The sequence below is a fragment of the Aquila chrysaetos genome, chromosome 1 (assembly GCF_900496995.4).
Source record: "Aquila chrysaetos chrysaetos chromosome 1, bAquChr1.4, whole genome shotgun sequence".
NCBI classification, from domain to species: Eukaryota; Metazoa; Chordata; class Aves; order Accipitriformes; family Accipitridae; genus Aquila; species Aquila chrysaetos.
Genome location: NC_044004.1, coordinates 50,184,525 through 50,206,921, shown reverse-complemented (window position 1 = coordinate 50,206,921; position 22,397 = coordinate 50,184,525). Strand labels below are relative to the sequence as shown.

General features: G+C 37.4%; 1 protein-coding gene across 7 annotated transcripts in view; it reads left to right on the top strand.

Moving 5' to 3' along the window:
- FHIP1A (FHF complex subunit HOOK interacting protein 1A) overlaps positions 1-22,397 on the top strand; it is a 93,223-nt gene that overhangs the window by 54,915 nt on the left and 15,911 nt on the right. For all 7 annotated transcript variants that reach the window (XM_030008716.1, XM_030008736.1, XM_030008679.1 and 4 more), the window contains 4 exons: positions 951-1,577; positions 6,431-6,589; positions 8,814-8,900; positions 20,857-21,024. In XM_030008716.1, the coding sequence (XP_029864576.1) occupies positions 951-1,577; positions 6,431-6,589; positions 8,814-8,900; positions 20,857-21,024 (1,041 nt within the window). The remainder of the gene's footprint in view (positions 1-950; positions 1,578-6,430; positions 6,590-8,813; positions 8,901-20,856; positions 21,025-22,397) is intronic.

The window sequence follows — 22,397 nt, the reverse complement described above, 5'->3', positions numbered from 1 at the left end:
TTGTTTGCATGTCATCAGGATTATAGTTGCTTTCAGGCAAAGATGCTTTTCTCCGAGCACCGTAATATAAGGTCTTATTTGCTGCAGTAATATGAATAACTAATGGTTTATGTAAAATTGATTTCTGTGCTGCTGCTTTTGTTGTTTTTTTGCTATCCTGAGAAGCAAGCCAGATGAATAGTGGTGTTTCTGAGATGTTTCCAGAGTCAGAAGAGCCATTGTTCAAGAATCACCTTTTCTCGCTTAACTCTAGCGATGCTGTCATGTTAGGGGAGCTGCTGTTCCTTTGCGTTTTTGTGGCAATTATCCTCCACAAAAAGGCTAGAGACAGTGGTTGTTTCACAGACAACAAGCTTCATTGATTGCATGCAGAACAGAATTTAATCCAGGGGTATAAATGCTGGGATGAGAATTGTTACTCAATCCTAAATCTATATTGAATGTTGCAGGAGCGTGTGGGTATCAGTGGCCATTTGGCATCATATAAGATGTGGCAAGGAAAGACCAGCTCTGTGGGCTTCTGCACCTCATCATATTGATACTCCTGAGCACAGTTACGCTGGCTGAAGAGCAGGCCCTTTGATTTCAGTCCTCTGACAAAGAAACTTACTTCAAACATCATTGAAACTCAATTTCCAAAGGCTAAGGGAACCTAGTTTAAACTTCATACTAGGTTAAACAACCATACTTCAGAGAACCCCAAGTTTCAGCAATTGGACAAGTGGCAAATTCAGGTGCTTATAAAAAAATAAAGTGAACAAAAGCATTACGTTTTGGCCTCACACATGCCAAATGTGAAACTTTTCAATTTATTAGGAAGTTTGACAGACAAAAACTAAAAGCATAAAAAGAGTTTGCACTTTTTGTGTTAAGAATTTTGATGCTTTTTTTCCTTATGGGTTAAGTTCATATTTTTTAAAAAAAGCATTCAAATAACTGTTTCTCTTTAGGTTCTGAAAATCTTAGAGAAGCATGATCCTTTGAAAAACACTCAGGCAAAGTACGGGGCGATTTCACCTGATGAGGCCAGCACTGTTCAGAATTATGTGGAGCACATGCTTTTCTTATTAATTGAGGAGCAAGCAAAGGATGCCTCAATGGGGCCTATTCTGGAGTTTGTGGTCTCAGAAAACATCATGGAGAAGCTTTTTCTTTGGAGCCTACGGCGAGAGTTCACTGATGAGACAAAAATTGAGCAACTCAAAATGTATGAAATGCTAGTAACCCAGTCCCATCAGCCTTTGCTGCATCACAAGCCCATCTTGAAGCCTTTGATGATGTTGCTGAGTTCCTGCTCAGGAACAGCCACTCCAACAGTGGAAACAGAGCTGGTCATCCTCTTGAACCAGCTCTGCTCTATAATAGCCAAAGATCCCTCCATTTTAGAACTGTTTTTCCACACCAGCGAGGACCAAGGAGCTGCCAATTTCCTCATATTTTCTCTGCTGATTCCCTTCATCCATCGAGAAGGAACAGTAGGCCAACAGGCCCGTGATGCGCTGCTTTTCATAATGTCTCTGTCTGCAGAAAACAACGTTGTTGCGAACCACATAGCAGAAAACACCTATTTTTGCCCAGTAAGTTGTTCTTGTTTTGCTTGATCTTCAATACTAAACTGTGTTCCCTATATTCTTCTCATCCTTTTCTGTCATTTGTGATAAAGATGTGTTGTAATGCATTTGTTTCTGTTGACAGCTGTTTCACAAATTGTAATGCTGTTCAAGAAAGCCCCACTGCCAAACGTAGTCTTGCTTCTTGTTTCCATACCAATGTCTTGTGCTTTTGGGCCAACACAAGTGTCTTTGCAGTCACGCAGTGAATTGAATTGGGAAACTGATGGAAGTTATAGTGGACTTGGTGGGAGGGAAACCTGTTCCGTCTCACTGTGAGGCCCTTATGAGATTCTGGGGGTGAAGGGAGTGAGAAATGGGAACAAGGTGTTCTAAGGCTGTTGTTTCTCATGGCAGTGCAAGCTTAAGTGGGCTGTGCTTGCCACACTGTAATATCAGTTCAACAGTTCAAAAACTAAGTGTGAAAACAGCGTGAGTGTTATAGCAGTGTAATATTTTTGCAAGGTAAAAGGGAGACTTTGTCACAGAATTAGATGTTTCCATGGCTGTCTCAGGCAAACCACAATCTTGCTATGTTGTACTCTGTTAAAAATTTGGTAGTAGCGTTGCATTGTTACATCTGGCAAATCAATCTCACTACATGAATAGAAAACCTTTGCTGTTAAACAAGTAATCTAATTTAACAAAGAAAGCTGCCCTACTGCAGTTTTAAAGCTAAAGCAGAATGCACATGACAACACCTGCTTCTTCATGCCTTATTGAAAAATTGGTTTGAGATCTGCAATGGATGGGTTCAAAACCAAGTATCATTCTGTAGAAAGGTTGCTCTTGTGTGCCAGTTTTTGGACTGATTCTTTTATCTTCTACATGCCTTGCGTTTTAGTTTAATAAATGCCAGAAAAAATGGAGGGGAGCCTTACATAGGGCAGAGAGCTTTAGAGCAGAGACACTAGAATCCTTGCCTTAAGCATTAGTGCATGACAGCAATTCCAGCTGTAGGTTTCCATTTACTCTGAGGTTGTTATGTCCTTTGAGCAGTAAGGCAGAGCCAGGTATGCAGGTTGGAGGAGGCCTACAAGTTCCAAACCAAAACTTATAAAAGGTTTCCTTTGTCAGTGGTAAATATTGCATCAAATTTCTTGTCCTGAGAGACTCCAGTTGACCTTGTGTAATAGAAGCTGCTAAAGAATATGAACTTGATTCTCAGACTGTCCCTGGGACAGATACCATTATTGGATCCATGCTATAACTTCCATAATTACATCTTCCAATTAATTTAAAACAAAACAAAACAAAAACCCCAAACCAAAAAAACCACAAAACCCCCAGCCTTTTTACACTGAAGATAAAAGCCAGCTATATTAACCTTCGAACAGCAGGGAGCCATGATTGACAATCATTCTAATTAGGAAGGCTTCTTGTCAAAATGTGCTAAAATCAGATTTTTCTGAACAGTAATGAGTGGCCTAAGTCTATAATAAAACTTTAATGCAATGCCATAGAATTAGCTCACTAGCACATCATCTTTCTTGAATTTGAGTGTAATGAGCTGAAGGAACAGGTTTTGTTCTGGTGGAATATTCTGTAGGTGTCAGTGGTATTGCTGTATATCAGTCAAATCAGTGCAGATGTGGCCTCAGCTACTCTGCAAAACAGCTAGTGCAGTCCTGTGCTGATAGGAATGGCATTTGGATGGAACTGTGTTGATGCTATCTCTGGTTCTGGGGCTGAGTTGGTTGGTAGCATATAGGGTTTTCTTTACCATGCCTTATTGCATAGTATAGATGTGCCCTGGGGCGGGGTCTGGCCATAAATCTCTGCTGCCTCATATACCTGAACCAGTGTTAGATATGTGCTGAAGTGATCCTGAAGGCTTTCTTGATAGTATTTTTTGAGCTCACTTTAGTTAGCAGCTTTTTAAAACAAGATTGTCCATAGTATTCAAAACTGTAGGTGAATAAACTATAAAGGAAGGGGACAGGGTGCAGTAAGATACATCACTAACAAATGTTTTCAAAACAGAATATGTAGACAAGGCTTTCTGATTTTATAGAGATTTTTCTGCCATATCATTTTTATCATGTTTTGACCTGAAAGTTTTCTGAATCTGATTGAAGATATTATCTGTTCAGCATTATAGTAAGAAAAGAATGTTTCTGAAGGATTTTGAGCAGGATAGCATCTCAAAGTCTCTCCGTAAAACTTTGTATCTGTAAATACCTCGCAGCTTAGGAAAGCATGTATTAAAGCAGGAGGAGGTATGGCTCTGCAATGTCCTTGAAAAGTTGAGGCTACACAGAGATAGACTATGGATGTGGGAGGAAAGGGAATTATTAAAGGGAAGGAATTGGCCAGATAGCAATTGATTATATATTAACAAATTTTAATCATATAATGTGTCTGGGATTACAAATCACATAGTCAGTGTCTTCTGTGAGTTAAGAGAAAATAAATGAATTGAGACTGGTTTGCAGAAAGACTCACGACTCGATGGTGAGAAAAAAAGAAAACCTGCTGGAAATGCTTGTAAAAGTAGATGAGCATGTAGGGTTGACATGACAAATGTTGGGAGAAGTTTAAAAGGACACTGCTCTGGGTAAAACAAAAAATAAAACCAATCTTGCCCTTCCAGGGTGTGCACTCATTCATTTCCTTCCCTTTCAGATTTTTTTAAATTCATGTTTATCATTTTACTGATTAAAACTCCATAATGTGGTCTATATATGTACATTGTTTTATATGTGAAGAGTTCTGTTGGTAATTTCAAATGGTAATCCTGTTTATACCATATACTTCTATGAAAATTTTCAAATGTTTTTTATGTAAAGAGATGAAATTGCTTCCAGTGGCTACTCTGTCTCAGTGCTTTAGAAACATAATTTCATAGAGCCATTTGTGTTGTACTTCATAGCAAAACCAAGAGCTTTTTAAACTTTACAGATTTTAGCAGCTATATCTGTCACTTCTTACTTCAGTAAGTCAGACAAACTAAAGAATTCTTCACTTCAAGACATTGACTAATAGTGAGTTCACTGCCCCTTTTAGTGGAGAGTAGTACATTTTGTTCAAGGTTGGTTCCTTGTGCTTAAGGACTAAACTTCCATATGAAGGAGAAATGTGGATAGTCCACAGCTCTGAAAATCAGATTGCTTACTGAGAGTGTAAGTATGTGTTTATGAATAGCAATTAAATTTTAAGCAGACGATGGAAAATCAAGTGTGCAACACAAAAGAAAGTCAAGTTCTCTCTTCAGAATTCTTTGCTTCCTAGAACTGTCTGAAGCCTGGGTTTGTGAGTGTAAGTGTGTGTGTGTGGGGGTTACATATAGGTAGTTCTATAGGCCTAGTAAGATCTTCCCAACTTTTTGCTTTTAGCTCTCCTACCGTGAGAGACAGAGAAAGCAAAAAAGATTCTGGTTATAGAAGAAGATGATTGTCCAAATAAAGCTTTTAACATATCTCCAGCATCTTTCTTTATATATCTATGTATATATGTGTATAAAAAAAAGTAGCACAGTGTGCTAAAGCAGTGAATTTTCCACAGTATTCCCCCCCTCTCCCTTAATATTTGGCTTAATTATGTATGCCAGAATAAATCCATCTTCAAAATTATGTGATTTAGGAATGGAAAACATTCAGAAAGACAGCCTTTGTCTGACTGGATGGTTTAGCAATTATAATTGGTTATGCTTGCATATGATGAAAACCTGAATGCCCTTCCTTGAACCCTTGGTCTTTTATGTGTTAGAAAACAAAGAGTTGACAATGTGCAGGTCAAACAGTTGTGTTTCATCTGAGCTTTGACTGTCTAGCCCTGTAGGTGCCAAGTAGCCCTTTGTAGAAAGAGGAAAAATTCTTACAAGAGTCTGTTGAATGAAAACTAAAAATATTTCCGTCAGGCTGAGTCTTAATGTTTCCATTAAAATGAGGATCATCTTAAAAATTATCCTGAACTTGTATAAAATCATGTCAGAAGGATAAGAGTTGTAAATAACATTTAGAAAGCTTCCAGCTTCAAATAACTTTAATAATTAAAAACTTGGTCTGAAACTACCAATACTCTAGATATATGCAGTTAAATTTAAAAAACCTTTTTGGAAATATGCTTTTAAAATTGTAACTAAAAATACAATCTTATGCTTCAGTGATATATTCTACATAAATCACCTGTAAGCCTTAATGTCACTGGAGACAATGTTTACACAGTAACTTATTTCAGGCTTTTTTATTTCTTCCCCTCCCCCTTCCAAATAAATAAGGAAGGAAAATGAGAAATTATGAACAGTTAGAATTTTTTTTTAAGTGGATTCAGCTGAGTCCAAGTGCCTAGGCATGAAAGTTAACAGATACCTGTGGTTTATATGAAGCTCAACTTCATTTTTGTTGATGGGGGCACTTTCTCCTTCCATTTCTAATGTTTCATATTTCCAAGTGAAATGACTTCATATAGGAATGTGTGAGCAGTAAGATTCAAATCACCAACAAAAGACAAACTGTAGATATATGGTAGTGATGGCTTCTTTTGGAAGGGACTAAAGGAAAGTGTAAAATGATTTTAGAAGCATTTAAAAAGAAGTATTTAAAAATAAATTATAACTTTGGATTAAAAAACAAAAAGACAACCTGAATTTCTCTATCACTTTCTCCTAAATACCAACTCTCGAAAGAAGGATATTATATAGAATGCTCTTTAAAATATTCATGTCTTTCTGTGACAGGACTCTTTCAAAAGGAAATGAAATTAGTCTCAACACTCTTTTATGTTACTAAAACTAATAAGAGAAACCATTTGTGGCATTGCCATTCAAGTAGGTGGACAGTTGGAAAGTAAGTTATTTCTCTTCTGTTTTTGAAATACAGGTGCTAGCAACAGGACTAAGTGGCCTCTATTCATCTTTGCCTACAAAGCTGGAAGAAAAAGGAGAAGAGTGGCATTGTCTCCTGAAAGATGACTGGCTCTTGTCACCAGCCCTTGTACAATTCATGAATTCCCTTGAATTTTGCAATGCTGTGATACAGGTAATGGAGCAGAGTTGGCCTGTCCTTCTGAAGTAGTAGTGTTTTATATATTCTGCAAAAGTTTGTAAATTATAGAGTTTATTTACTTTTATTAATGGCATGGACTTTTTAAGTTACACTAAAATAAGTGGCTTATAAAATGGATGCATTGTGCTGTTTGTCCTGGTTATAGGGATGAATTAATATGTTCTTGGTTTTCAGGTGACAAATGTTTCAAATGAAAGCAGTAAATCTGTGTGGTGGCATGATATTTCATTATGTAATTGGGAGGATTTTCTGGTTTTAAAAAAAAAAGTTTATTGCATTTTAATACCACTGTCGATACTAAAAGTAAATTGAATGCCTTTACATGTGGGAAAAAGTAGTCTTTATACATTTAAGTGCTGAAAACCATTCTGTGTTTGTCTAAGCTTTCATAATAGCGTACAAAAGAAAACAGTCTGTTTTGCCTGTTGGTGAGTACTGCATAAAGCAAGCTTTCGAAGCAGAATTTAGCTATATTCCTAGACATATAAATTCATTTTAGATTGGCCTGTTTTGAATCCACTCTCTGTTCTTAATGATTATTTCTTGATAACATTTTTTTTTTCTGGCTTTGATCCCTTACTATTTTTTTTTCTCTGATCTAAACATAAAATGAGATTTTTTTGTCTTTTTATATTGTTTTTAAGGCTAGAAAACCCTATAGAACCCTTATCCGGTATTTTACTAAAACATGATATAAATTTTACAGAAACTGTAGATTTACATGTTACTTGAAAAAATGTGCTGAATAGGATTGAAAATTTAGTCACATTTACTGTTAAATAAAAGATATGTTTTAGTGAGACATGTGCAAAATACAGTAAAGCAGCTGATTGACTATTACAGCATTGAACAAGCGAAAATAATAATAGCTGTCATTCTTTAAGTGCAATATATAAGATTTTTAACATGCTTGTTTAAACGTGACAAGGAGACATTGATTCTGATGTCTAAGCAGAATTTTTCTACAGATCTACATTTGCAGGAGGTCATATGTGATACCTTTTTAAAAAAAATTGATATAAAGGTTACTGCAGACAAATTAAAGAACATATTATTTTAAAACCACTTTTCAAATAAACTCAAAATGGTTAAGGATCTTCAACTGATAAGCAGAAAGAGCAGTTTCTGACTGCTGCTTGATTGTGTCTTCATAGTCTTTCTCCAGCTGAATTGAAAGCTCAATTACTGCAGGAATTTTTGCTCTGTGCATGGAATGGTCTTTGTGGTGTGGCTTGTTCTGTGTTGACCCAAAAACTTTGACCAGAGATTAAAAAGGGACAGTGTAGCCAAGACCTCTTGCCATTTACTACTTTTTCCCTGGATGACAACATAGGAAGGGCAACCCTTTTTCTTCTCCTGTCCAAAGTAAGTGTTACAAATTAAAGGAAGTCTGGGAAGAATTGCAAGTGGGAGAATGTATTTGTGGCCACATGTAGGCTGTGATATTCCAGGCTCTATGCGAACTTCAAACAGAATATGTTAACTTAGAATGGTTCTCATGGAATTTTTTCCTGCTTTTATCAAATTTCTTTTAAATGCATGAATTGATAATATGTTTTCTTTGTGAAAACAAAACAAATGCTTCATTATAAAAGTAAATTTTTGGCTTCTAATAGCAGTTAATTTTTTAAAGCTCCTAACCAGCCTATTGATTGAATAATGTAGGTTTTGTTTTCATTTCAGTTTGTTTTACAGTGATTGGGAGAAGGACATGTGAACAATATGTTCTCACCCCATAGCTAGAGCACGCTTTGGTTTACCTACTCTTGAACCATAGGAAAGCAGCTGTTCTGCTTTTTCTTCTTGTAAGAGGACAAGTTAACAATGGCAAATCCACCTTCAGGTGACCCTGACGAGGTTGCAGGAGCTAAATTTAGAATCTCAAATCTTCCTTTGATGCATGGGTATACACACTTTTCTGTCCATCCATTCATCTTTGTCAGCGTGCAGGGAGATTGAAAAGCCCTGTTCTCTAAATTTGGCAGGCTTACTGTAATTAAACATAGTTTGTGTATTTCTTTGAGGAAGGAAATATCTTTAAGAACCTGAATCATAGCAAATGCTGTTGAGAAGGACAAATGAACATGTCTTGTTAAATGGGAAAGTGTTTTGGTAGTGGATAATAGTAGTCTGTGCCCTGTCTTATTTTAAATCTCATTGGAACTGTTCTGCGTCTTTCTCTCTTCCACCCTCTTAGGTGGCACATCCCTTGATACGTAACCAGCTTGTGAATTACATTTACAATGGATTTTTGGTGCCAGTAATGGCTCCTGCGCTCCATAAGGTCAGTGGTGTATGCAAGCATGACACGAAATAATAACGGGCAGAAGCATTATGGATGATCTCTGTGTAAAGATACTATTAAATGCACTGTCAGTAGTGACTTCCATATAACTGAGTAAGTTTCTAGGCTAACTTCCCATCTTTTTATTCCATACTTTCTGTTTACATTATACAGATTATTAAGCAACATATTGGTATTTCTGAAAATGTTTAAAATTCTTAAGTGAAATGAAGAACCAAAATACTTTTGTTGCACTAGGCTGATATATCATCAAAAAAGCAGTGACTTTTTAGACAACATCTCATCATGGCAGACATGATTCCATGAGGGTTTTTTTTTTTCCCAAATGAACACCTTCCAAAAGGAAAATGCCCACAAGGAAAATGTACAGTCAAGAAATATTATGCTAATTTTAGCAAAGTTGGTATTGTTTTGTAGTTCCTTATCACAGTTGGTAGAGCTATTTTCATAAAGTGGAGAAGAAACAGAGTTTGGTATCAATTTTCTAATGTATTAGGATGCAATTTATGTTGGTTTGAAGAAAAAAAAATATCTATTTTTCTTTGCATTTTAGGGGTTATCCTTTGCAAAATATGTCATTGATGTTGGTGAATTACTTAACTTATTATTTTTTTGTTAGGCTGCAGCTAACTATTTTTCCAACTGTTGCAGAATATGTCAATTAATAGTCCTCATTGCCCTGTAAAAAGAATACCTTGTTTGAGGAGAAAAAGTAGGAATTGCTGAGAGTAAAAATCCACAAAAACTGCCAGAAGAGGACTAATAAATTACTTTTTGAAGGTCTACTAATTTTTACTAAGCCTGCCAAGCAGAAAGCACTGCACCTGTTCCATTTTCTGAGAGGCTAGTTAAACACTGTACCCCGCTTTCTAGTATAGGACTTGTCTTGGCAATGCACACAATTCTTCATGGTAAATAATCACTCACTAAGAAAGTAATAAAGCAGTATAGAATCTTCTTCAATGATTCAGCAGATCTCAAACATTTGGGAACTTGGCAAGGGCTGAAATAAAATTTGGCTGCCATCCAGATCAAGACTGTAGTCTGTCATTGAGATAGTTCACCTCCTTACCTGGCAGTAATTTTTTTCTCTTTGTGTGTCTTGACTTAATCCCTTACAAAGACCGGGAATTAGAATCAGAAGTGAAAAGCTAACCAGCTTCAGGTCGAGGTTATGGATAACAAGGGAGATAGCAGAATGTAGCCGTGGGATTCTAGTCTTAGTGTGGGTACTGTTTTCACCTATGAAGTACTTAAGACAAATTTGAGGTTGTTTTGAATACTACCATGCTGCTGAATGCCATTCTTATTGGTCTGTAAATCTGCTAACCCCCTATTGGGTTGATTATTTCCCTGTTGATGTTACTTAAATCATTTAAAGCATGCTGTTCTTATTACTTTTTTTTCATGTGATGAAAATTTTGTTGAACCTCCTTTATATACTCTGAAATTGGGTGAAATTGTATTTCTCTTGAAAATGGAGGTGTTGGCTGCTAACGTATATGAGTGTCAAGCCTAGATCTTTCCTGGGCCCTGACATTCTGTTTGGTGCCTTGTCCTTCCAGTAATAAACCTTTCCTTGATTAGCATTAAGTTTGACTTTTTCCTCTTTAAAAATTAACTACTTATGTGTATAAACTTCAAATGCATTTAATGGAGAAGATGGATTGCACCATCTAGTGGATCTGATACAAGACTCTCACATATGTGAGACCAAAACTCCATAGCAAGAGGAAACAAGTAAGTAGAGGCACATTTGACCTCTTCAGTCTTTCTGTGCTGTGCCCCGCATTAATTTAACAGAAAATAACTACTTTACATCTTTGCTTTTGGGACAGATGTCTATGCGCTTTGACAGATAATTATGCTGCAACAGCTCTTTCACACATTAAAATAATTTCTAGGTGCCATTGAAAACATTCATGCTAAGTTGAGGAGTAGGCTTTGGAAACTGTATCACCCATTTGGGGACTTAAGTGTTGTAATTAACCTTTAGGTTAAGAAAAAATTGTGAAGGCCCAAAACAAGAGAAAGGCCAGATGCACCATGATGGTTTTTAAAACAAGTTCTTTCATTGAACACAATACTAAATGGATCTTGATTTTTTTTCTTTTAAACTCAGTGAAGTTGGTTTGGTATCCTAAAGTCTACTTGTGGCTGAAGATTTTAGTTTTTATCCAGTCATTCAGTTCAGGTTGTTCTGACTCATTCTGGCTTATGAGTTCAAATACAATGAGTAATGGAGCATGGTATAAATACCTGATTAGAAAGACAGATCTGTGGAAGGTTAAACGGAGGGGTGGTAAGAAGAGATGATAATTATTGGTACATCTTCCCAAGGTGTCCCTATAACTCTTATTTCTAGAATTTAACAGCTGCTTCTGATAACTCTTGGTGATACACATGAACAGAAGGATGGAAAGGGGTCCAGACCTCATGTGGCATTCAAGCCTTGACATCCAACATCCAGTCTGGCACCCATGGTTCTACCTTAATGTAAAAATTGGAAGGGAGATGAGCTTCTGGCTCTGTTCTTGAATGACTGTTGGGTAGGCATACTACTTCAGACCTGTTCTCTCTGTACTATATTTTAGTTTTTCTTCAAGAAGTAATGTTTTGAGGAAAAAATTGCTCTGCAGCAAGACACAGAATTGCATTTATTTTTTTTGCAAAGGCAGCTCCAGTCAAAAATGTAAACATCTAGGAAAGAAGTCTTCAATCTTTTCTGTTCTCAGTGTGATAGAACTTGATTTCTGTTTAAAACAACAGCAGCAAGGTAAACAAATCATGTTAATGTGACTTCCTGTCTGATCACCAAATCAAATTTAGTTGATTCAAGTATATAAAATAAAACAAGCCAAACAGCTGTGCAAGCACTATTAGATAAATCGTGTAGCTAAAAATCTGACTAGCTTTTAATCCTTCATGGAATAACAACATCATCAGTTTGCCTTCACAACTGATGTATTCAGATATGAACATAATGTCTGGTATGAGGAGGTTTACTCACTTTTGGATTAAAGCTAAGCCTATATTGTAGATGATAGGTGCTGTCCAGTCTCTTCCTTCCTCCTGTCTTTTCACAGAATCGCAGAATGGGTGAGGCTGGCAGGCACCTTTGGAGATCGTCCTGTCGAGCCCTCCTGCTTAGAGCAGAGTCAGCTAGAGCATGTTACTCGGGGATGTGTCCAGTTGGATGTTGAATATCTCCAAAGCTGGAGATGGTGCACCCTCTCTGGGCAACACTGTTCCAGTGTTTGACCACCTGTACAGTAGAAAAATGTGTGGTCCTTGACTTTTTTTTTTTTTTTTTTTCCCCTGATGTCTGGTTGGAACTTCCTGGATTTCAGTTTGTGGCCCATTGCTTCTTGCTTGTCCTTTCCCTGGGCACCACTGAGAAGAGTTTGGCTTCATCTTTGCTTCTTCCCAGCATGTGTTTGCACACATGGATAAGATCCTGCCTGAGCCTTCTCTTCTTCAGGTTGAACAGTCCCAGCTCTCTCAGCCTCTCCTCATAGGATAGATGCTTCCATCCCATAATTATCTTTGTGGGCCTTTGCTGGACTTGCCCCCCACCAACCTGCTAGGAATACTTTTCTTAATGTAGCCCAGGAGGCTGTGGGTCATCTTTGTCACAAGGGCGCGTTGCATGAGGGTGCACTCCAGCTCATCATCTAGGTCATTAATGAAGATGTTAAACAGTATTGGCCCCAGTGTAGACCCTGCATCACTGGCCTCTAGCCAGGACTTTGCGTTGCTGTTGACATTCCTTTGAGCCCAGCAGTTCAACTAGTTTTTGATCCACCTCACTGTCCACTTATGCGTTCTTCGTAATTTTGTCTATGAGGATGTTGTACAAGAGACAGTGTTGAAAGCCTTGCAAGAGAAATAATAACTGATCTCCATTTATCCATCAAGCTAGTCATCTTATTGTAGAAGGCTATCAGGTTGGTCAGGCTTGATTTCCTCTTCATAAATCCATACTCCCAGTCAACTTTCTTAATATGTTTGGAAATGGCCTCCAGGAGGTTTTATTCCATCCCCTTCCCAGGGATTGATGTGAGGCTGACCAGCCTGTAGTTCCCTGGATCATCCTTCTTGAAGACTGGAGTGACATGTGCTTACTTCTGGTCCTCAGGAGCCTCTTCAGGTAGCCACAACCTTCCAAAAACCTAGAGTGGCCTCGACAGTCAGGGATGCAATCTATCAGGCCCCACAGACTCATGTATATCCAGTTTGTTTAAATGTTGCCTAACCTGATCCCCCTCCTCTAAGGGTAGGTCTTCCTTGCTCCACAGTTTCACTCTCATTTTAGGGACCTGGGATTACTGAAGACAACCTTCTTCTAGTTTAAAACATTGGACTATCAAACAAGACTTTTGGTAAAAGTAGCATCAGAATTTCAGTAAGTAGAATTTCAGTAACAGTAGTTCAGAATTTCAGTATGTGGTCCAAAGCTTTGAGATATGTATATGTGTGATCTTGAAATGTCTGTAACATTTAGGGAACTATGTACTAAGCTCTGCCTTTTTTTAATTTTTGCAGATTGTCTCCCTATACATACTTATGATGTACACAGTTCACTGTATAAATGAAACAGTGCAAGAGTGTTGAGGATAGAGACGCGTTTCTATGAAAAAGTCGTGGGGTGGGGAGACCGACATATTTTGCTTGGTGTGATTTTTATGGTTTTATCACAGGAAGCTAGTATGGAGTTTAAAAAGAATTTGCTAGTTCAGTTTTTTGCCAGTTAAGGAAGTTTCAGATTGATTGGGCTAGCTAGCTGGCTTGAAATAACCTGTTTTTCACAGTGAGTTCTGTGAAGGTTATTTATGTAGCAGATTAACTGCAATGTGCTTAAATAACCCAAACATTCTGAAGTTTATGACTCCCTAACTTCATTTCTCAAAGATAAGTATCCTAAATATAGCATGTTCTTGTAGCCTAATTTATACCTGATCTGTACTAGTCTTGTCACTTTGTGTGGGTTATCCCACCTATACGTGTAAAGAGCAATCGACAAATATGTTCATATCTCAGAAGCTGCATGTTGCTGAATGGGTAGACAGAGCCCAGATTTGTATTATATAGCTAGGGATATGCATTACCTGGCTGTGCTGGATAGCCCTGTCTTGTCCTTTGGTTGTCTGGATTTTATTGTACTTCTTACAAAAGAGTTACCTCCCTTACTTCTGACATCTGAGTTTCTTGAGACATTGAAAAAAGCGATTCAATGACATTGTTCAGGGGGGTTTGTCATTATGCAAGGTCACAAATTCCTTATTTCTGTACAAATTCAGTTAAAAACAGAAGGAATGAAGTATTTTGTCCATAAAGATACGGAGCTAAAGAAAAAGTTCATTTGGTAGTTTTCTTTTGCCCAAACCATCTTTTATTCTTTCTGGTCTAAGTGTCTGGGATTTAAGAAAATTAAGACTATCTGGCAGAATCTGTTCTTAATTTAAGACTGGTATTTTCTGATGGCATGTCAGTTACAACTTGAAATTATGCAGTTCTGTATGTTCTTCCCTAGGTTTTGGTGCTTAGGAAAAAAATACTTGTGAGAAGGTATAATTCTGCTCAGGCGCAGAGCCATACTGTCAAATTTCTGTGACATATTTCATTGGTTAATTCTTGCTTCACTTTCAAAACTAAAATTCTGGAGTTCTATCAAAAAAAATTTAAGATCTTCTGGGGCCAAAGTCTGTTTTACTAGTTCTGCTAGAGGCTGTATTTTCTTGTTTTAGTTTTTATATATTTGGTAGTCGAAAGTGCTGATTTACCTTACTCTTTTAGCACTATTGTAAAAATCTGAGTGAAATTCTTCTCAGAAGGTCTTTAATATGTATATATTTTGCAGTCAAAACCATGTGCTAGATAATTAGGAGCCACACTGTGGTGTATATAAATATTATGCTATCTTTGATACAACTCAGATTGGTTATATACATTTCTTTACTGTAAGTGCATATGATTTACTTTTAATTTGGCATTCAGAGAATTTGGGTGACAAAGATAGCTACTCAAAACATCTTGAGTGTTTATGTAATTTGTGTTATTTCAATTTATTAAAGGTAGTGCTGAAAATTTGACAAATTATATGATAAATGCAAATTTTTCATGTCTTAGCATTTACTGCTTTACTACATGGCATTTAATTGCTAACTATGATATAATTATTTTTCTACTTGGAAGGGTTGTTTTAATCTGAATAATGGAAAATTGTACCAGCTTTTTAGTGTAAAACATTGCAGTTGGCCAAGTGAACAGAACTGCTCTGTGGAAGATCTGGCATGGTCCTGTCAAATAAGCTTTGTCAAATGGACCTCAATTCTATTGCGCACTAACCCATCGAAATGAAAACCTCTAACACAGTGATAATTCAATAATACTTGCTTGATGATTACACAGCTCAGTTAGGGGGAAATGACCTGTAAATTATAGTGTACAGATTAGAAGGAGTATCTTTATAAATATCCTACGAGACTGTTGGTTCCCATTTAGAAATAATACCACCTTTCACCTTGCTGAAAGTATTTTGACAGCTGCTGTAAAAAGGTGTAACCCAAGCATTACTGGAAAACTTTGAATAGTCTCATGCTTTGGAGAAACCCATTAGTAGCTACAAAACTTAACTTTATTGGCTACGAAGTGGTTATGTGTTAAAGGTGCCTTCACTTTTTGCATCAAACACTGCAATTGAGTTGATTTTTAACCCGGTATAAACTGTAGCAGTTTATAAACGTAAGCTGAGGGAAGTTGAAGCAGTTCTGATTTTTTAGTTCCCCCAGCATGCAAACTTCCTCTGTCCCTGATCCCACTTGTCCCCTCCCCCTCTTTTGCCAGGACAACTGTTCATATGGGACACTGATTGAGGTTAAAACTCACCTTTATTTCCTGGATAGTTTTAACCTGAATCAATTCCCTGAGCCAATTCACTGTGCGGTGAATTGAAGCATGAACCCTTCTGCCAGTATAAGCAGGGGGCAAGAAGTTGAAAGTGAATAGAAAGGAGAAAAGAGTGGGAATGGTTGGACTTTGTTCATCAGTGAGGTAGGCTTATTCAGGTTTAAACTGCTTGTGGATCTAGAGGATAAGTTCTAATAAGAACATTCATGGTCTCTTCATGGGCAATATGAAATCCTTGTAGGAAGGGAAATGTGAAGGAAAGGAGGAATCGTGATAGCCTTATTCCTGTAAGAGGGCATGAAGCTGTAAATTAGAAAATATATTGTGTGGATCCCAAGGGAAAATAGCCAGTAATAAAGAATCAGTGCAATTGGTCTAACACAGTGAGTATAATATATTAAACTGAACTTGCAATGACAGTAATTTCTGGCTCTTTGCTATTACTTGGCACAGTGACTTGTAAAAGCTGGATCTCTTTACACTGTTCTGCTTCACCATCTAATCAGTCATCAAAGAAGGTGAGAAAAGATTTGCTAAAAATTATTACATAATTAGAGAAGGGTATTACAAGGCTAAAAGTGGCTTTCTCTTTTCAATAAACTCTAATCAAGTATCTGTCGGACTCTCAGGTAGTCCCTTTTGTGGCAGATTACATCTTAAATATCTGTAACAACTGATTGTTGTATAGAAAAACATGTGGATGAGTTTTTTAAATGGTATCTTTAGATAGACACTTTAAATTTGCATGTATGTTGAAAAAAAAATTCCAGCAACTTTTTATTGTTACAGCTGTGGATAATGAAAATAAAAGTGGGAGAATACTGTTCTGATTAATGCAATGGATATGGATTTTTCTTGTTTTTCATTTTAAATCCTACAATTTTATCTTGGGAGCAGAGATATCCCTGGTCTTTACCATTACTAGAAAAGATCTAATGCAAGGGATGCTGCTGGTGGGTTTTTATTTTTGCTGTTGTGGCAGTGGTGAATTTTAATATTGCTGAAATACCTTTATCAAAAACATAGCTTGAAATTTACTTACTTAACAAAGGGCTTTTCTAGAAAAATACCATGTCTTAATTTTATTCATCTCCCTTTGTTATGGTATTTTTCCTGATACTTGAATTGTCAGAAGTGAAGAATTTTTAAATTAAATATCAGATTTGTGGATGTGTGTAAGTTTTGGCTTGTTTTTTGTCATCCTTTCAAAGATCTTAAATTCTGAGGGCTAGCTAAAAGCTTACTTGGACAAATTATACTGTAATCAATGTTTACAGTGATACAAAGTTTTTGTAAGCTGCCTCACGATTTGACTGTAGTGGACATGTTTGACATGGGTAGTAAATGTTTTGTTCTCTGGGAACATTGGTTCTTTTGTTGTTTACCGAAGTACCAAGTTGAATTTATTAGAAAGGATTTCTCTACTTTCCCCAAATCTGTCTCACGAGACATTAGTTTAAGAGGAGACAACCAGCAAGTACTCTGAATGAAGCTTAATAGCGTGGCTTTGGTATCTTAGAAAACAGAGATCTTCAATAATAACTGCACAAATTGAATGAGTCTCACTTTCAACACTCAATGTATTATGTGTAATGTGATCTGTAGAAAAGGTGTACAGTTAAAAGGGGCTTTGCCATTGCCAATGCTGGGTTTTGCCTAAATGTAACTGATTTCTCCAAAGTCCTTCTAGTTAGTTGCAAAAAAAGCGAGTTCTCTAGAGGCTCATTCAGAGCGGGCTAATGTATCCCATTGAGTAAAAGGAAAACCAGCTTCATGGAGCTAAAATTAGCCTTTTTGAATATTTCTCTAGGTGCCTCAAATCTTTGGAAGTTACACTTACTGTCAGATATGGTGAAAGGGAGAAGCAAACACAGAATGCAAGGTGGCAAAATAAGATAAAATTGTAAAGGCACAGATGTCTGCTTGCCAGATTAATTGATCTTTTTCCTAAGCAACATAGGTGGCTTTAATTTCAAATACTGAAAAGCAATATTTTTCTTTGATTTGCTCTTGCGAGGAAGCAGAAGGATGGTCTCTGTGCAGGTCTGTATGGTCAAGTTGCACACAAAGGCGCACTGAGAGCGCACTGGAACTTCTAGAACACGATAGCATTAAAATCACTTGTACAGCATTAACTTGCCTGCTTTGAGTGTTGCACAGTGAGCTGTGAAATAGATCCTAGCTTTATTTATTGCAAAAGTTTGAAGGAGTGTTGTGGATAAGGCAGTGCATTTTCATTGAAAAATGATTCTTACAAATCCACTTAAATCTTGACAAAACTTAGTCTTCTTTCCTCTTTCTCAGAAAATGGTTAAGCAGATTCAGCAACTTCTTTCCCAAGAAGAACTAAAAACTAAGTGTAATGTGGCACCCTGCACAAAAAACCTCAATTCAAACAATTGAGATTTAACAAGGTTGTAACTCACTCCTTTGTGAACTGTTTGGGCTTCATTAATCATTGTTTGGTTCTTCTAGCTCTCTTCAGTGGTATCAGTGAAGTGTTGGCTACGGTAAACATGATTTCTTTTTTTGTCTAGTCCCCAAGCTGTTAGGAGCACTGAACATGCTCTCAGAATTGAATGTTTCTTTTCTAAAGTAGTCTCTAGCTGACTTTCTTCTGCTCTTTGTTTCATTCATGATATGCACTCTGAAAAGCATATGGGTTTCTCTGACTGATACAAATGTAGGATGAGATGTCCAAAGAGCATCGATTTCAGAAAAAGGTCACTGCCCTTATGAATCTGCTGTCTTTTCTTGCTTTCATTTACAGCTTTGGTATTTTATACATATACTCAGGCCCATTCCTCTGCCTTTAGCAAACATCTGTGAAACCTGCAGGCCAAGAAGGTGCTTCCTTTTCCCCATAAAGGATGAAGGAGAAGTGACACACAGACGTAATGATGTATTACTTCTGTCTGGCCTTTCCTTGGCACGGGGTTTAAACTCTTCGATGAACTGTATGCTATCATAATGATGTCACATGATGGATTTCTTGGGCTTTGCTTTTTACAGCTTGCTGCTATAAAAAAAAAAAAAAAAAAAAGCCAGTTCTTAGGGCAGTAGTCAACAGCTTCCACCAGAAAGCCATTCTTTTTTACCCCACAAGTCCCCACACCTTTTGGCTATTGCAAAAAAAGAAGAATAATCTTGGCTCTAACCAGAAACAATTTTCTTTGTTTCACAACCCTGGCTCCTTTCCTGAGCAGGTTTTTTGGTGGGTGTATATGGCAGTAGTCCTATGGAAAAGTGTGTGTATGTGCATAAACAATGTTTGCTTTATCACACTTACAGCCCTAACTCAAATTCTGTATTATTGTAGCCACAGTGCTAATTCGGGCAATCTGTAACTTTGGGGTGCTTAGCCTGGTAACTTTATTTTTTTTTCACTTGTGAGGAAAGGAGGAATGAATTAATAAACTGTATTCTAAGTTGGAGTATATGTTAATAGATACTATTTTGTGAAAGTACTATATTCTTATTTCTGGTTTTGGTAGCACTGAACATACAACTACAGGTCTAGAAAATATGTCTATAGCTGTTGCTTACTTAGCCTTACGAAGTTCACAGATCCTGTGAAAGTGTGCCTCATTCCTTTCCTTTCACTGTTACATTTTAATGCTTGATTTTGACCAACCTTACTGCAATAAACCAAGAAGGTGAACTTATTTTCCCATCCTGGTGAAAAATTTGATTGTTGCTACTTCACTGGTGCTTTGTTTCTAATGCCAAAATGAGCTAGTAGCCTGCTGATTGAGGGTGGTGACGCTGAGCATTAGAATAAAGCCTCAGAATGAGAGTGAATCAATGACCTTAACTTTAGAGCTTCTCTCTGCTCTCCACATTGGTGCACCCTCTCCATAAGGTCTGCAGGCTGCATACAGCATTCCTATGTTCTGTGTAACCAGCCAGAAGCAGCTTGTGATCTTAAATGCTTTAAAGAGAACGTTTGCAGCATGACACTACTGTGTACATGGCTAACATGCAGCATAATGGAACAGGGATTTTAATATTTACAGCATGTTACGTGAATGTTGCCCTTCTGAGTATTTTCTAAATCCTCTTAGCTCTTAAGTGACAGCTTTGATTCTTTTTTTTTAATAAAATCAGTCTTTTCATTTCTCCAGCTAAGTTTGGTAAACAAAAGATGTTTAATGCTTCCTTTCATATAGGCAGATTCTTGTATTTAAGGGTTTATCTTTATGCACTTAAGCTTATTAAGTTCCTGGGTAACTATTTTTAAAAAGCTGACTTTGCATCAGCAGTACATGGTGCAGAGGTGGCCTTTGGAATTTTCTGTGCTTTGCCAGTGTATACTGTGAATAGATAAGCTCCAAAAGATTGCAATAAGCAGAGCAGCGTGGGTTATGGTATGCAAATTTTGCATGGATATTTGAATTTTATTTTGATATACAAATAGTCAGTAGCGAAGATTTTGGGGTTTGGTTTGTGTGTCTATGTATGTATATACATACTCCTTTTAAAAATTGAGTAAGATGAGAAATTGTGCTGTGGGAAAATAAAAAGAAGGAAAATTGTGGCAAAATTCTGGATAGCTATGGGGATTTTTTCTTTAAAGCTCTAGAACCATGAGTTTGTACTGTGCTTTGACTGTGGTCTGACATTTATTTTTAATAAAGTGGTAGATGCAGGTGTTCACAACACCTGAAAATGCTTCTGAAGGATGACGGAACTGTGATGCAAAAGAGCTGACATGGGCAGAAAGGTGGTGGGGAGCTTCCAGCATGATTTGTCTTTTTGTATTTCAGTATGTGTGAGATTTTGGGTGTCAGTTTGGGGGAGGGTGGTTTTTTCCCTGGGGAAGCAAGACAGATAAGAAATGGGTTCTAAATGCTTGCGAGTCATTCAGAAGCATGCTCTTTGCAAATTTAAAAGCAAAGACCTCAATGTTTTTGTTGCAGTGTTATGTATGGAGAGCTTAGAGTGTTTTCCAGGTATACAGTTGCAGAGGGTGGATGGATATTTTGTGTGTGCAGTATATTTGCATTTACATTATTTTTGCTTGCAGGTGACTGTGGAAGAAGTGATGACTACTACTGCGTACCTGGATCTCTTTTTGCGTAGTGTTTCAGAGCCAGCCCTCCTCAAGATTTTCCTCCGTTTTATTTTGCTGCACCGACATGAGAATGTGCATATCCTAGATACACTTACTAGCCGAATCAACACACCATTCCGGGTAAGAAAAGTAGGAAGGAAGTTCAGGTACTCAGCATGGATGTAGGTTAAATATTTAAATGGCAGATTCCATATATTCAGTGGGTATCTGTTTAACTAGGAGTTTTGCCACCCCACCCCCCTCCCCAAAATGTGTGATTTCTCCACCCCCTCAATGTTATTTTTAGTGTGTGTGTGATGACATTTAGCTACCACTATACTAAGTTGATAAAAGTGTGAGGTGGTTTCACACATAGAGGAAATGGGATAGAGGGAGATGAGGTCTTCTGGAAGTCTGGAATCTGTTAGAAGATTAAAGGTAAATTTGGAAGCATTTTTATTCTGGATACTGCTGAATTAGTGCTGCCATAGATAACTCACACTGGGACTTATGAAATATACTTGTGGCAAGGAGCATTTTTGATCTTTGGAGTTTTGCCAAGCAACAAGCATTTTCAAATAGTCCTTCTGGGAGATGATGGGAGCCCTATATGGATGTCTCCAAATTGATCCAAGTTGTGAATTGCAGTATTGCCAATATATTTCTCAGGAATCAAGTCTGTATTATTATAGCTTGTTTACTTAACTGTGATGTTGCCTGCTTTCTTCTTTGATTAAAAGAAGGCGCTTTCTTGCTCAAGTGATCAGACTGCTGCTTCCTTTGCTTTGCTTTCACTCCCCTGTGTAGTAAGGTTTATCTCAAATTTGCACTGAGTCCCTTCTCAGCCTAGGCACAATGTACCACAGTGGCTGGAGAGCTAGCTGACAACCATAGTAGTTACCTTTGCTAACAGTTGGATCTTCAGGCAGAGAAAATGACTATGTGTTGCACTGGACTACCTACCCTTTTGAGCCTTGCTTGGTTGGCAGTCTTGGCTGAATCTTGCATGGTGCACAGCTTCATAGATGATATAAAGAATAAAGTTTTAGTGCAGGTACAAGAGAAGCCAGAACACCAGTATGTGCATTAAATTTGTGTATTAGGGACAGTAGCTTCATCTGAAATTTGTTTTGAAATGTGAGTGCATGCAAATATGGATATATGCTTCTGTTACTGCATCTCTAAGATGGATTAACTCTGAAAACTGAAACAGCTTCTGTCGACGAAAATGCAAATACTGTTGTCTCTGCTAATCATTAATTACTGTTCCATAGGCAAACGAGATGGGAATTGTAAAGAATTCTGCAGCCCTGAGCAACTCAGGATCTCAGCCAAAATGGTTCTGTGATGCTAAATGAGTTTTCTGCAGTATAGCTTGGCCAAGTGCAAAAGCCAGAACTGCAGCCTTCTGTGTGTTTCCACAGCACAAAAGCTACGTACATTATTACTGATGAAAATACTTATTAATAATTCACAGGGTTAAAGTTATGTACAGCCAGGTGGCCAAAAGGACT